General features: G+C 34.1%; 4 protein-coding genes across 6 annotated transcripts; 3 read left to right on the top strand and 1 right to left on the bottom strand.

The window, feature by feature from the left end:
- Nucleotides 1-180: 180 nt before the first annotated feature.
- Nucleotides 181-3,324, top strand: LOC124441928 (major facilitator superfamily domain-containing protein 6-A-like). Of its 3 annotated transcripts, XM_046992412.1 has the most exons (3): nucleotides 183-324; nucleotides 416-569; nucleotides 1,511-3,324. In XM_046992412.1, the coding sequence occupies exon 3, from the start codon at nucleotides 1,540-1,542 to the stop codon at nucleotides 3,178-3,180; it is 1,641 nt and encodes a 546-aa protein (XP_046848368.1). In that variant the 5' UTR covers nucleotides 183-324; nucleotides 416-569; nucleotides 1,511-1,539; the 3' UTR covers nucleotides 3,181-3,324. The 3 variants fall into 3 exon arrangements, with proteins under 3 accessions (XP_046848375.1, XP_046848368.1, XP_046848363.1); XM_046992419.1 differs by lacking the exon at nucleotides 416-569 and having other exon boundaries at nucleotides 181-324; XM_046992407.1 differs by lacking the exons at nucleotides 183-324; nucleotides 416-569 and adding an exon at nucleotides 719-830.
- A 666-nt stretch (nucleotides 3,325-3,990) lies between these two features.
- Nucleotides 3,991-6,744, top strand: LOC124441908 (major facilitator superfamily domain-containing protein 6-like). The gene is made up of 2 exons (XM_046992386.1): nucleotides 3,991-4,904; nucleotides 5,253-6,744. The coding sequence occupies exons 1-2, from the start codon at nucleotides 4,101-4,103 to the stop codon at nucleotides 6,375-6,377; spliced, it is 1,929 nt and encodes a 642-aa protein (XP_046848342.1). The 5' UTR covers nucleotides 3,991-4,100; the 3' UTR covers nucleotides 6,378-6,744.
- A 976-nt stretch (nucleotides 6,745-7,720) lies between these two features.
- On the bottom strand, nucleotides 7,721-9,791 carry LOC124441968 (charged multivesicular body protein 5-like). The gene is made up of 8 exons (XM_046992454.1): nucleotides 9,475-9,791; nucleotides 9,265-9,369; nucleotides 9,150-9,196; nucleotides 8,933-9,026; nucleotides 8,781-8,852; nucleotides 8,545-8,653; nucleotides 8,237-8,352; nucleotides 7,721-8,053 (listed from the first exon to the last, which is right to left on the bottom strand). Exons 1-8 carry the CDS (start codon nucleotides 9,541-9,543, stop codon nucleotides 7,997-7,999), a joined length of 669 nt encoding a protein of 222 aa, XP_046848410.1. The 5' UTR covers nucleotides 9,544-9,791; the 3' UTR covers nucleotides 7,721-7,996.
- Nucleotides 9,792-10,009: 218 nt separating this feature from the next.
- On the top strand, nucleotides 10,010-13,254 carry LOC124441886 (zinc finger protein 2 homolog). The gene is made up of 3 exons (XM_046992359.1): nucleotides 10,010-10,609; nucleotides 10,712-10,865; nucleotides 11,336-13,254. Exons 1-3 carry the CDS (start codon nucleotides 10,282-10,284, stop codon nucleotides 13,107-13,109), a joined length of 2,256 nt encoding a protein of 751 aa, XP_046848315.1. The 5' UTR covers nucleotides 10,010-10,281; the 3' UTR covers nucleotides 13,110-13,254.
- Nucleotides 13,255-13,940: the final 686 nt, after the last annotated feature.

The following is a 13,940-nucleotide window of genomic DNA, read 5'->3' as shown; positions in this document are numbered from 1 at the left end:
AAAATATTGCCTGGTTTTGAATGAAAATGTTTGTAAATGAGTATTCAAAATAAGTTAAATGATTTGAATTTGCGTGGGATTTTGTCTTCAGTTACTAAGCATTTTATTTTCACACGTAAAACTTTTTATGAATTTGAATAAAACTGTTATCTTGCTTTTGTCAACATCCCACGCACACAGCTGCCATAACAGCCTGTGTTATATTAATTTTGAGGATTTTTGATGTTGAAATTCATTAAACTCCGTCAGCTTTTTCAAGTCGTTGATGATTAGAAAAGAGTGAAAAAGTTGAAAGTGGATTAAATGAACGAACATGTTGCGCTGGTAAGTGATATATGTATGAAATTTTGACTAACCGGACATAAATATGCAAATTTTTTTTGTTGCATAATGAACAAAACAATACTTTGAACAGATGCTTTGCAATTTCTACTTGCTCTTCGGAAAGGTTTCGCGAAAGTGGCTCCACGATACCCTCAGTTATAACTTATTAGGATGCTTGATTACATGTGATATATTTCAAATAACGGCAAAATGAATCAAACGTCCTTCGCAGATTATTAAATACGGTGAGTTCCCAAGCCAAGCACTACTTTAATTCACGTTTGTGATGTAATACAGTTTTAGTATCATTAAATTATGAATGTCTTTGTCTTGTCATAGTATAAACGTTTCTATGTATAAAGCATCTATATAAGTATCGGTATTGTCGAAGATATACAAGTCAGTGAAAATGTTTTGTAAAATTTTACTAAATCCATCACGACGTCATGAGTCAACTACATGTAATTTGATGGCAATTCTACGTTTCTTATTTACCAAAACAGAAGGTGATATAAGCCGTGCAAGACTCATAGTTGTGTAAAAAACAAGAATTTTGTAACATATTTGATTAAAAAATTTTAGCCACCATCTGTGAAACAGTATTTCCTGTAATTTTGAAATTAGAGTCTTATACGATGTTTGCCGACCATATGAGAGCCTCGATTAACTTACGTCTGTGTTCAAATAAAATACAGAAAATTTCAATCAAAATAACGCGTATATTGTTACTATTAACAACTATCGATTTATTTCTGTTGAAAATATTGGGCACAAAACCAGGATTAATAATGATGTATATGTTCAGTAGACTATCTTCTGTGGAAAACTTACAATTTTGTTTATCATTAATTTCGACTGCCCCTTCAGATTGGGGAATAGTTAGGTTGGTCAAAATGTACTACAGCAACTATAATTTAAAATTCAAATACTTGAGTACTATACGTAGTACTATGGAATGAGGTCAATACTATTAAAGAACGAAGTTTTGAAACTTGAAGTACTTTTAAAGGTGTTTTCAAATTTAAATGCATGTGCTTAACTATTTTAATGTATTTTAATTTAGTTCGACAGGCGGACAGTTCGTCGCAGTCGAAAGCTTGTCCAAAACAAGTGTTAATAACCGTGCATTGACATGATTGACAGCCAGCAATTATAATTTTTTCTATTTTTTGTTTGGTATGAATAGATTATGATAGATCTAAAGAACAGAGTGTGATGGATTCAAGTGAAGGACGATTATTCATTGAAGATAAAGATGAAGAGCTTCCTCCTCTTTATGATGCAGTTACAGAACAAAATGACGCAGATAATAAGTCGTTTTGGACTTGTTGTGTAATCAATCGAACCTTATTGCCATTTAAAGCATTTTATTATTTCTTTTATGGAGCTATAGGATCTCTTTTTCCTTTTCTTGCACTTTACTACAAGCATCTTTGGCTTTCTCCTACACAAACAGGTGTTCTCGTTGGCTTAAGACTTTTCGTTCAAATGTTTACAACACCATTGTGGGCAGTACTGGCTGACAGATTCCACGCAAAGAAAATTGTCTTATTCATTGGTCTTTGTGGCTGGCTCTTTGCAAATACTTCGATTTTATTGGTTCCTCCTGGAAGAAAGCCATTAAGCTGTAGTGAAAACTCAAATAAAACATACTTACAAAAGAGATTATTTCCATTGTCTACTTCAAACGACTTTAATGGAAGTGATCAAAATGATAAACATTTATTACCAAATGTAAAGAATCATCCTGCATTTGCCATCAAATATGACTCACTTGTTGCCTCAGAAATTGAAAATTTTGATGAAAATTCAAACCTTGATATCAAACGATCATTTTTCAGCAAAGGTAGGGAAAGTCGTTCTATCGATACTCGGCATACTTTCTTCTATCTCTTCATCATCATTTTTGTTGGCAATCTGTTCTCTGCTCCCGCACAAACTATGGCAAACACAGCAATGCTGCAAACACTTGAAGATGACAGTCATAAATATGGTATTCAAAGATGTTTTGGTTCGATTGGATGGGGAGCTTCTGCGTTTTTAGTTGGCATGCTCGTGAGTATGAATCATGACAGAAGACTTGCTTGCACCTGGCTTGATGACATCAATTACACTCCGTGCTTCTATGCGTTTGGTGCGTTTATGCTTTGTGCGTTGTTCGTTGCAACGACTTTCAAGTATAAGAAAGAAAACGATAGAAAAAAAACTGATAAAAAATCTTCGATATCGGTAGACTGTCGTCAAATGGACTATTTGACAATGTTTGTCTGTTTCGTTGTATTTATTGCTGGTTTCAATATGGGATTTATTCAAACTTTCTTGTTCTGGCATTTGCAGTCACTAGGTGGTAACCAACATCTTTTCAGTATCATACTTGCTTTTAACGCCATTGGCGAAATGATTGGTTTCATCCTGTCAGTCAAACTTATTTCAAGGTTTGGTCATCTAAATGTATTGGCTTTGGGAATTTTCGCGTATGCAGTGCGTTGCACTGTTTATGGCATAGTTAAAAATGCCTGGTTGGTTTTATTCGTTGAATATCTAAAGGCATTTACATCTTCAGCCGTGTGGTCAGCTGCAATGTCTTATGTAGGTGACACGAGTACTACAGGATCCTCGTTGTCCTCTATTGTACACACCTTGTACTGGGGGCTTGGTTATGGGGGAGGAAGTATATTAGGTGGAGTATTTATGCAAGTATTGGAAGCAAGAACAACATTTCTTGGTTTAGCTGTCATCAGTCTTCTTGTAGTAATTCTCATCTTGATGATTAATCATCATAATTGTTGTCCAAAAAGAAAAAGAGAAGTTTACTTACCAGTTGGAAGTGAAGAAGAAGAAGATGGGGACAATTAGATAAAATTCGAATTCTCGAAAGAGGAGAATAATATATAGAGGTAGAATATACATAGCAATAGCAGATATTAAAATATGACTATAAAAATATTCACATAAAGGGAATAAAATATTGCTGTATTTACAGTGTGCTTTTTGTTTTGAGGTCAGTGTAACTTTTTTTGTATTCATGCCAGTGTGCTAAACTTTTCTACTCTATCACGTCTTTTTCATAATAACTGTCGACTCGGAAGGTTTTTTTTACTTTACAAAGATTTTCATTATGACTGTTGAAACTCCCCACACAAGCCTTTGGTAAATAATGCTTAAAACAAAAACCATATGAATTATGCATATAGCCTCTGAATGCATTGAAACGATATGAGATATTTGTTGTTTTGCATATGAAAATATCCAGTTTTAAATCCGGTATCTTTCATATTTTAAGCCTTAACAACAGATGTAGAGCATGTTATGTCACCATAAATTATTATTTGCTACTAAAATAAAATCATATGAAAGAGTGAACTCATTCAAGCCAAAGTTTCAGGTTCAATTTAAATACTCCACTTCATGATATCTTTATGATTTTTAATTGTAAAGATGTTGAATATCGACGAATTTAGTTATCATTGTTATGCAGCCTTAATTAATTAACAACATATTTAATCAAGAACTTTGCTTTTATTTTTGTTACTATGCTACTACAACCAATATTAAATTGATTCAGTCTAACGGAATTGAATTAAGTGTTAGAACAGCTTGTGAAAGACAATATTATTTGTCTTTGTTATAAATAATTTATTCAAATGTGCAAAAGTACATTGCTGACAAGCATTATGCTTCATTAATAAGGTCAAACATAATTAAGAAAATAACTTTGTTATAACTCTTTTCGTTTCTTAACATCTTTCAATTCATGTGAAGTAAATCAATACAGAATGGCTCAGTCAAATATTCCGAATCTTCATCCAATCCAACTAAAGAGAAACACGGAGTTAAACATGAAAGATGATGATATGTCGCTATTGTTTCAACAGACAGTGAATAGAGAAGATGGCGAAGCGGAAAGTCGACAAAAAAGCTCATGTTGTTCACCTTTTACTGATCCCGAACTTAATGTCTATAAACTGTTTTATTTCCTCTTTTATGCTGCATCAGCTCTTTTCGCTTATCTACCTCTTTACTACAAAAATTCGCTTCTCTTAGACCATCATCACATTGGTATATTGATGGGAATTAGGCCATTTTGTGCCTTTCTTAGCGCCCCCGTGCTCGGCGGCTTTGCTGATAAATTCAACAAATACAAATCAATCTTATTCACGGGTCTCATGGCGTACATTATTATATACTTATCAATAACATTTGTAGACGGAGTTCCTAAAAATTGTGGTGATGAAGTCGTTGGGAACATTACTAACACGACGCCAGTAGTCAAAGGAGCTGAGGCAAAAGCCAATCCGGTGTTGGAAGTTAATGAAAAAGACAAATTTTCGCAGTTACTTGCCGACATAATTAGTAAGAGAAGCAAAGCTACAGAATTACAAAACCAGGGACAGTCTACGTCGCTAAACATCAAGGAATCAAAATCACAAACCTGGAAAAGTTTTGACATACCTAGGTATTATAGTGAAGATGAAAATTATTTACGAAAAATAAAAGTTGTGTTCAAGAATGATGAAGATCATATACTGACAAATAATGACAAGACAATCATTACAGAAATCGTCAGCAATTCAACAAAGGTAAAAGCAAAATCAATCTTTCATTGAATTAAGACATAATAATATGATTCTCAATACATAATAGTTCATTTTGCGTGGGATGCTTTTTCATTGTATTTATTTTAAAATTATTATATATTATTATTGATGTAGTACTTTAGTTCATATATCAACTACTCAAAAGTAGTTGTTCTTAAGTAAGAAGAAAATATTGCTGCCTTATAGATATGATGTTGAGCACTTTACGTCCCTTAAAACTATTCAATTATGTATTGATATATAATATATTCATATAGAAATAAGCCAAATGTCACATCCAGTGTTATCGTGTTTTAAATAAATGTATTCTTTGACCAAATATTGCTGCAGGAAAAAGACCATTACGACAAGTATTGGTTAGATGCCCCAGAGACTGCTGGAGAAGATGCGTGGCCAATTGATGTTTATCGCAAAGAACGACCAAATCATATTTCAAAAGAAGACGCGAACACCCGTCGTCACATCTTCCTGACATTATTAATATTAATGTTGATTGCTGATGTGATAGGTGCGCCTATTCTCAGTCTGACTGATACGGCAACTTTGCAGACTTTGAAGAAACAGCCTTACAAATATGGTCATCAAATAGCCTGGGCTGCGGTTGGTTTTGGAGTGATGTCAATAACTGCCGGCAGTGTTTTGCACTATACTGTATCAGAAGAAGACGAAGTCAATGATTGCCCAGAAAAAACAGCAACGAGATACAAGCCGGTGTTTTATAGCTGTTGCAGTTTGCTACTTCTTGCATTGTTCGCGTCATGTAAATTTCGTTTCAAGACGTACGAGGGGAAAAATGCGAGAGGTTTTTTTTTCGCTTTTTTCAAGTATTTCAACAACCTTGACTACATTTTATTTGCATTTCTTGCTTTCTTCACTGGTCTTGGAACAGGCTTGACGGAAAGTTTTCTGTTTGTGCATCTTATTCATATCGGAGCTACACCTTTGCTATTGGTTGTCACAACAGCAGTTCAAAGCATCTCAAAGGTGACATTCTTCTGCCTCACACCGACATTAATCCTTAAATACGGATATTTTCCTATCATTTACGCAGGAATGTTCACTAGTGTCGTCACATTTTTCTATTACTCATTTCTTGTTGCTCCGTGGATGGTTGTACCAATAGAAATTCTCTCAGGTATTTCTCAGTCATGTGTATGGGCAGCATTGGTAAGTTATGTTGGTGCACCTCCAAAGATTGGTGCTACTTTACAAGGAATTGTTCATTCACTTCACATTGGTCTGGGAAGAGGAATTGGTGGATTTTTTGGTGGAATGATACTTCTTCATTATGGTTTTTCTATTTTATTTCGATCTTTTAGTCTGTGCATTATCGTTGTTCTTATAATTGTTTGCCTAGTTCGTTATCGTAGAGAAAATGATGTTGAACCAATTTGGTCAAAACTTTGGGACTATTCTCCGGTGGCCCCTTACGAATCATTTTATGACAAAGAGTAAAGTTAATTATAGTTTAATGCCTAATTATATAGATATATTTGTACACATTTGAAAATCGGTACATCCCATGCATTTTATTATTTATAGAAATTTCTATTATAAATAATTGTAATAAATAATTTTATTGAGCTTTCGACTGGGTGCGTCGAGCCTTTTTGAGGGCTTCTTGTATTCTGAAGGCTTGAAGCACCGAGCCGAAAGCTCAATAAAATTATTAATCACAATCCGGAGAAATTTCTGCAATAAATAATATATGTTTAAATATATTTATAAATAGACGTTCCAGAATCCACTTTATGATTGTTACTAATGTGTCAAACACAATGAAATGTAAATTTTACATATCAGTATTGTTGGAGTTTTAAAACGAGCCTTCATATTCTGCCTACAAAAATTTCAGCCTAAGATCATTCAATTTAACATGGCATATACTTGACATCAAAATATGTCAAGTTCTTTTCATGGATAAAAAAGTCGTTAGTTTCTAAAAGACGATATGGGCGATATTTAAAAAGTCGTTATTTTCTAAAAAGAAACCTCAATTTTGCAAAAGAAACCTGATTCTGAATTGTTATACACTACGCATGCAAATAATGTTCCCCTTTACTCTTAGATATAAGCTTGCAAGTTAAAGAAGCTTGTCCTATTTCAGGCACCATATGACGAAATATACATCGAATTGTCACCAAAGCTAAAAATGCATACAATTTTTTCGTTCCTTTGAGACACTAATCAGAAACAGGAAACACAGTATGTGGGGATCCAGAGGGGGTACAGAGGTGCACACCCTCACCTAAGCTCAGATAGTTTGTTTATAATGATATTTTGTCAATGAATATGTATTTTAACGTTACCAAATGTAGCACCTGAATTCTTGGATCCACTTTAGCAGTGGTTGCACGCAAGTTTTTAACCCTGACATGTAAATTTTTGAACAAGTGTCTTTAATCGCTTCTTTAGAAATCTATAGTTATTCACAGTAAGTGAATAAAGAAAAATTAACATACCAGGACTCAATGTTATTTACATGTCGAAGACAGTGTTGAGGTGTTTAATTCCAGTTACATTGGGGAGGTCACCCGTCACCTTTGCACATGAATTAAAGAGCGCAAAACTACGGACAAAAAACACACAAATTCAGAGACCTACTGTCGTCACGACACTGCAATCCTGCTTTCACATTTTAGAAACTGCTCACACTCGTTTCGCCCTTAAACTCAGAAAAGCCCTTTATATCGAGAAACGTTAACCTAACCTGAACAAACTCAGAGCTATAATCTAAAGCATTCAGTATTTTTAAAGTTTTGTTACAAAATCATAAATGTCATAAATCTATACGAAAATAAACACGGGAAAATGTATTTAATAAGTAGAAAGAATTTTTACAACTGAACACTTCACTCACTGATTATCATTTCATTGATTGACTACCAAACTTATTTTTATATAAATTTGTAAAGTACTCATACACTGTAAATCAATTACATTGACTTTACGAATCCAGCATGAATGATCTATGAAATATTTGATAATATGAACTACATATTGTGCATTAATGCTATCTACAATCTTCCAGGAGACTGAAATCTAAAGAGTGATAGAGATTTGATCATTTCCATTCAGTTTGTTTGCTGCGGTAGTTCTGGTAAACCAAATTCATCAACTTTTATTCCATCCTAAATGGTAAAAACAATATAAGACCATGACAGGTTTAAAAAAATTATGCAGTTTTTTCATTAATATACAGAAAAATTGTTTTCAAGTATTTTTACCTGCTCAGATAGATAAGTATTATATCAATCAGGAAACAAGTGTATTTCATTGGGGAGTTTAACTATTTTATTTCAAATACACATTACCTTAGTTCCTCCAGGTTCAGGAAGATCTGTGTCAGGAACAGTTGGTGCTTTTTCAGCTTCATCCAAATATGAAGTATCTTCATCAAAAGCAAGATCATCGCCCAAGGCATCTAGTTCTAATAAAAAAATTTTGAAAAAAATTTGACTATAGAATTAATAATTTTTATAGCAGTGAGAATAGTCACACTATGTTTTTTACAATGTCTTCCTTAAATCTACGACTTCTAAGTTTCTAATACTAGTAAATGTGAACAACTGATCATGATGCAATAATTTTTCAAAATACCTTTGTCACAATCAACTAATACCTGCTTCTAGGTCATCTTCATCCAAGTCTGGTGTACCATACTGTCTTCCTAATGCCTCTTGTACTTCGTTTGCTTGATCAAGCATATCTGACAGATCATCTTGCAAGTCCTGGATAAGAATATAAATATGATTTAGAACTATATAGATATTTAGTAATTTAGAACTCTGTTGTTTTTTTTGAAAGGAAAAAGATTTCATTGATATTAACACCAAATTTTTATGAAGATAAGCAGACCTCTATTTTATCAATGTCAACTTTCTTGTATTCTTTCTTCATTTCTTTCAATCCTGTTTTCATTGCATCCACCTTGTTTTAAAACACAAAAAAAAACCATTATAGTAAATTTCAGAAGTATCAGTAGGCTGACATCAGTTAATAAGATTTACCGTAGTTTTTGTATCTTTTAAAGTTTGGGTGGCAAAATTTGTCTGCTCCATATTGAAAGATTGTTGTCTTAAATTCTCTAGTTGGCTTTCATACCTGAAAAAGAAATGGAAGTAAACTTGATGACCAGTGATTCTATTGCTTTATGCTGACCACAAAGTGATAAAGAGATAACAAAAGTCTAATTCTTTATAATTTGTCAAATGTTTAAAAGCTTACATTTTCTTTTGCTTCAGGACTTTCATTGCTCTTTGTTTGACCATATTCTATTACAAAAATAAACATTTGTTGATGTTTGAAACGATAACTAAATTTCAACTAGTATCAATGATACCTTCGATGGGCCTTCTCTCATTTTTTTCATCTGATCTTTATATTTTTTCAATTCCATGTCAAGCTTAGAAATCTTTTTCTCAATAGATTCACCCCGACTGTCAACCTTTACCCATACAAAAAAAACAAGATTTAAAACGCTATCAAACACTTTATAATTATTAATAATTTTCTTGTACATTTTACTTGAGTAAAAAATATGTCAACTTACATTGGCAATACAATCTGTCAAATTAGGTGGAGGCTCTTTTGGCTTTGATTTTCCAAATATTCTGTTCATTTTTGTTCAGTTCAAACGTTCACGATGACAGCAATTCTATCGTAGGTACCTATCTACAACCAATGCTTTTGAATCGATTTTACTCTTGAGTTAAAAATAGTCAAGTATGTCATAGACTTGTGTTGTGGCTATTTACTTGTAGTCATCAAACACGTCTTGTCGTCGTTTGTCGGTTGTCGTCGCTATTGTCCGTCGTCACTTCGGACACGTCATTGTTTGTGTTATAGTTGTGACGTAACATTTCCAACCTAGGCAACCAGTTGTAAAGGTGGTTTAAAAATTGCCAGCGCCAAGGCCAACTTCGGCTTACTCCCAGAAAACCTGCCATAAGTATCTTCATCATAGTGAGTAAATAAACTGACAGAGGAGTTTTGTAACTTTTGTGTCGAAGGCACTCAGTGGTGGTGACAAGTGCGCAATAATAGAAATTTTCCTTAGTGTCTGGCTCGAATCTCAAAAACAAAGAATGCCGTTTTTTGCATCTCGCTTTTATTCGCCTTTTCTTGAGAGAAGGCTTTTCATCAGATCAGAAAAAAACTCCACTTAAAAGCATTTGAAAGCCATGTGACGGTCTATCAAAGGCTGCCTGTCAATTTGCGGGCACAAGGCATGTTGTTGCATGTTTCATGAAGTATTAGCAAATCCTTATGTCGACATTTTGTATTTTTATTCCTCGCTTTCCGTTTGCCTTGTGTACTTTCCTATCTCAAGGAATCTTATATATAACTTTGTTTTAATATGGAAGAAATTCCAGTGGAGTATAATATCATTATCGAAGCATTGAATTCCGCTATTCAAAACCAACAGCAGTCGGAAGAAAGAGGAAATGTGAACAATTTTGAATTTGTAGTTATAAATGGCGAAGAGCAAAATGAAGGTTCGGTGGTTTCTAGTGAAGAAAGAGTTCAATCTACTGTTGCTGGACAAACAGAGAATAATCACATCACCATTGAGTCCATTCCTTGTGAGAATTCCGAACCTACTCCTGATGTGCTGGTGACTAGTGCTAATAATGTTGGAACAGTTCAAGTAGGACAAGCAATTCTTTCGAAGGAGAAAAATGCTGGTACGTTTTTTGGTTGCTAATTAAATTTATGGTTTTCGAGTTTGTAGTGACGAAATTAAAAAGTATTACAAGTTAATAAAGCTTCTCAATTCGCCATCTTAGCAAGTTTAACAAATCATGAAAAAACACTTCAATTGAGTGAGGATCATGGTAGTGGATGTGCTCAACCAAGATTCAATGACCTGGAAACCTTATTGGCTCATGAAATCACTCACTCAGGCGAGAAAGGCATGCATAATAATGAGGAATTTCAAAGGTAACTTTATTATTAAATTTGTATTTATCTCTACTAACAATTTTCTATCTACTTTTGAAACATTCTGTATTAAGAATTTCCTATCAACATATCGTATTCCTAAAGAATGTGCCAACATTAAGCATAATCACATGTTAGATGTTGGGCTGAAAATGTGTGAAGTACACTGCAAACCAAAAGAACTTATGCCCACCTAAGTTTATGTAATGACATTTTAAAATATTTATCAACTAAGATTTTTGACCAATTTAGTTTGAATGAATAAAAATGAAGAAATGTATGGCTAGTTTTACTTAAAACCATGCAAGACTGGAAATTCTACCACCTACAAAGAAACAAATATACATACAGACATGTCAGTCAGAGCTATCCTCTTGCTTGCTCCATCTTCCATAAACCTGTTTCAAATATGACATGTTTTTATCTGTTTTCTAATTTTCCTGACCAAAGAGGGAAATTTCCTTTTTCAGCATGGAAGGCATGAGTATTGAAGCAACTGTACATTGTGATAAAAGTAGCTTGGATATCTCAACAACAGTTATCAGCGGTAGTGTGGGCAAAGCCTTGAAGTGTCAAGTTTGCGGGGAAGAGTTTGAGAAACAGACAAAACTAAAGAAACATTTAAAGTCACATGGTGTTAATTTGATAAAATATCAGTGCGATGTCTGTGAGAAATTCTTTAATGTGGAAAGTGCTCTTATTGTTCACAAGAGAAAACATACCGGAGAAAAACCACACACTTGCGATCAATGTGGCAGGATGTTCTCACAAATTGGAAACTTAAATCGTCATAAAATAACTCACACAGACTATAAACCATATCAATGTGAGACCTGTGAGAAACGTTTTAATCGACTTGATCTTTTGAAAGCTCACAAGAAAATCCATGCAATGAGAGAGAATGGTTTTCCTTGTAATTTTTGTACAGAGGTATTTTCCCTCATGCAGGATTTAAAATCCCATAAAAAGTCAGCACATCCCGTTCTTCGCTGCAAATCCTGCAAGTCAAAATTCTATGATCCAGTTCAGTTTGAGAAACATATGAAAGCTCATCGCCGAGACCATCCATACAAATGTAACATATGTGAAATGTGTTATGCTGACGCAGCTAGTCTTGTTAGTCACATCGAGGCTCATGTAAAAAAAGAACTTGTATGTGAAATCTGTGGTAAAGTATTTGATAAGTTAGGCTCCATGAAGCAACATATGAGGAAACATACAGGGGAAAGACCGTTCGTTTGCGATATTTGTGGAATGAGCTTCAGTCAAATTGGCAATATGCGTCGTCATAGAGACAATCATTCGGACGAGAGACCTCTTAAATGTTCATTTTGTCCAAAGACGTTCAAAAGAAAGGATTTGATGAAAACTCACGAAAAAGTTCATTTGCCAAAAAATTTACGTCATAAAAAACTGGATAAATCTGATTCTTCAGCCAGTAAGGTAAACAGTGTCTCTTGCTCAGATATCAATGTAGTCACTAGCAATTCAACTGGCCAGAATCTTCCACCCTCTGATGTGGAGGCAACAAGTGTAACAGCTCAAAGTACCCTAGCTCCAATGCTGATACAAACTGAAGAAAATAACGAGCAGAATAATATGAACTCAAGCAATGAAGAATGCCAACCGATGATTGAAGGTACAAATTCTTCGAGTTGTGTCGGTGGAGAAAATCCAATTTTTGTCGTGCTTGAAGGTGGTAATGGGAATCATCAAGCAAGTCTAAGTGAAGTTGTTAGTATTGAGGAAAAGGAAAATACTCAATCTCAGGAAGATCTGATGATTGTAGGAAACAACAATCATGCTCATAATGAACAAAGAAGTCAAGATTTTCATATACAAATTCACCATTCAAATAACGGAGAAAACTGTCACAGTACAGATGCATTGACTGAACATATAAGAATACACGAAGGTTCAGCAAGTCTGTCTTCAAACACCAATCCAAGGAACTGTACTTCTAAAACAACTGTTTTGAAAAAGCAACATGTTTGTGATGTTTGTAACAGACAATTTCAACAACAGAGTGCTTTAATAATTCATAAAAGAACCCATACAGGCGAAAGACCGTACGCTTGCGATCAATGTGATTTAAAGTTTGCTCAACGTGGAAATTTGATTCGTCATCAACGTAAACATACAGGAGTGAAACCGTTCAAATGTCAGAAATGCGATAAATGTTTTCATCGAAAAGATTTTTTGAAACTCCACGAACTTAAATGTTCTGCTGTTTTACAATCATAATGAAGTAATTATTTGTGTTACAATTTTTAATATAACACTTGCTTTCGTGGAATGTTTGTAATAATTCTTAATCCTTGCTAAGGACTGTGTAATAGATTGACTTCAATTTTTTTTTAAAAAAATTAAAAATATTGGTATTGGCAGTTATGATTTGTCAACCATTATCTTCAATATGTTTGTCAAGGACAACGCTTAAAACGCTAGGATTCGCTGAGTGAAATGAAGTGTGTGTATGGGAAAAGATACTATTTTGGTGCAGGGTGTGCACGCACTCAAAAAAATAATCTCGAGCAACCCCCAAAAAAAATTCTAAAATGGCATAACGTACTGTAGACGATTAATACAACAGTATTAGAGGCTATGGAATTTTACAGTAAGACTGTGTCGAGATAGAACTTCTCAGTTTCATTTCAAAGGTAATTCCATATTTTAGACATTGAAGTATTAAAGTTGACATAAATTACTAAATGCATGTAAATAATCTTAAAAAAGGTAATAGCACATTCATTACGCAAGGTTCGCACTCCTGAAAACCTAAAAATCTACGATAGTCCAGCTTTAGCTAGATTACGATTCATCCCTCATAGAAAATCTGCACCCCTCCAGTCAAATAAGCGTTGATCCGCCCCTGTTTCATTGTTTGTGTTGTTTTATTGTTTAATCAATACTTTTTTAACAAATTGTTGATATTTTTTATGACTAATACCAGGGATTTGGCAAATGCTTGCTCATTTTGGAGTCCAAGAGACTCAAGTCGCAGCGTCGTGTTTTAGTAGCCCTCAGTTCAATAGAGTGAATCTATGAGGCCAGAAATACGATCTACGTTTGGAG

This window comes from Xenia sp. Carnegie-2017, unplaced genomic scaffold, assembly GCF_021976095.1.
Source record: "Xenia sp. Carnegie-2017 unplaced genomic scaffold, XeniaSp_v1 HiC_scaffold_1, whole genome shotgun sequence".
Classification (NCBI taxonomy): domain Eukaryota; kingdom Metazoa; phylum Cnidaria; class Anthozoa; order Malacalcyonacea; family Xeniidae; genus Xenia; species Xenia sp. Carnegie-2017.
The sequence above is the reverse complement of the archived record's forward strand: the minus strand, read 5'-3'. Positions and strand labels throughout refer to the sequence as shown.

Coding starts and splice junctions, on each gene's coding strand:
- LOC124441886 (XM_046992359.1), top strand. CDS start 10,282: ATGGAAGAAATTCCAGTGGAGTATAATATCATTATCGAAGCATTGAAT. Junction 10,610..10,711: donor TTCGAAGGAGAAAAATGCTG/GTACGTTTTTTG, acceptor TCGCCATCTTAG/CAAGTTTAACAAATCATGAA. Junction 10,866..11,335: donor AATAATGAGGAATTTCAAAG/GTAACTTTATTA, acceptor TTCCTTTTTCAG/CATGGAAGGCATGAGTATTG.
- LOC124441928 (XM_046992407.1), top strand. CDS start 734: ATGTTTTGTAAAATTTTACTAAATCCATCACGACGTCATGAGTCAACT. Junction 831..1,510: donor CTTATTTACCAAAACAGAAG/GTGATATAAGCC, acceptor TGGTATGAATAG/ATTATGATAGATCTAAAGAA.
- LOC124441908 (XM_046992386.1), top strand. CDS start 4,101: ATGGCTCAGTCAAATATTCCGAATCTTCATCCAATCCAACTAAAGAGA. Junction 4,905..5,252: donor TCGTCAGCAATTCAACAAAG/GTAAAAGCAAAA, acceptor ATATTGCTGCAG/GAAAAAGACCATTACGACAA.
- LOC124441968 (XM_046992454.1), bottom strand. CDS start 9,543: ATGAACAGAATATTTGGAAAATCAAAGCCAAAAGAGCCTCCACCTAAT. Junction 9,370..9,474: donor TGACAGATTGTATTGCCAAT/GTAAGTTGACAT, acceptor GTATGGGTAAAG/GTTGACAGTCGGGGTGAATC. Junction 8,353..8,544: donor TGAAGATGACCTAGAAGCAG/GTATTAGTTGAT, acceptor TTTTTTTATTAG/AACTAGATGCCTTGGGCGAT.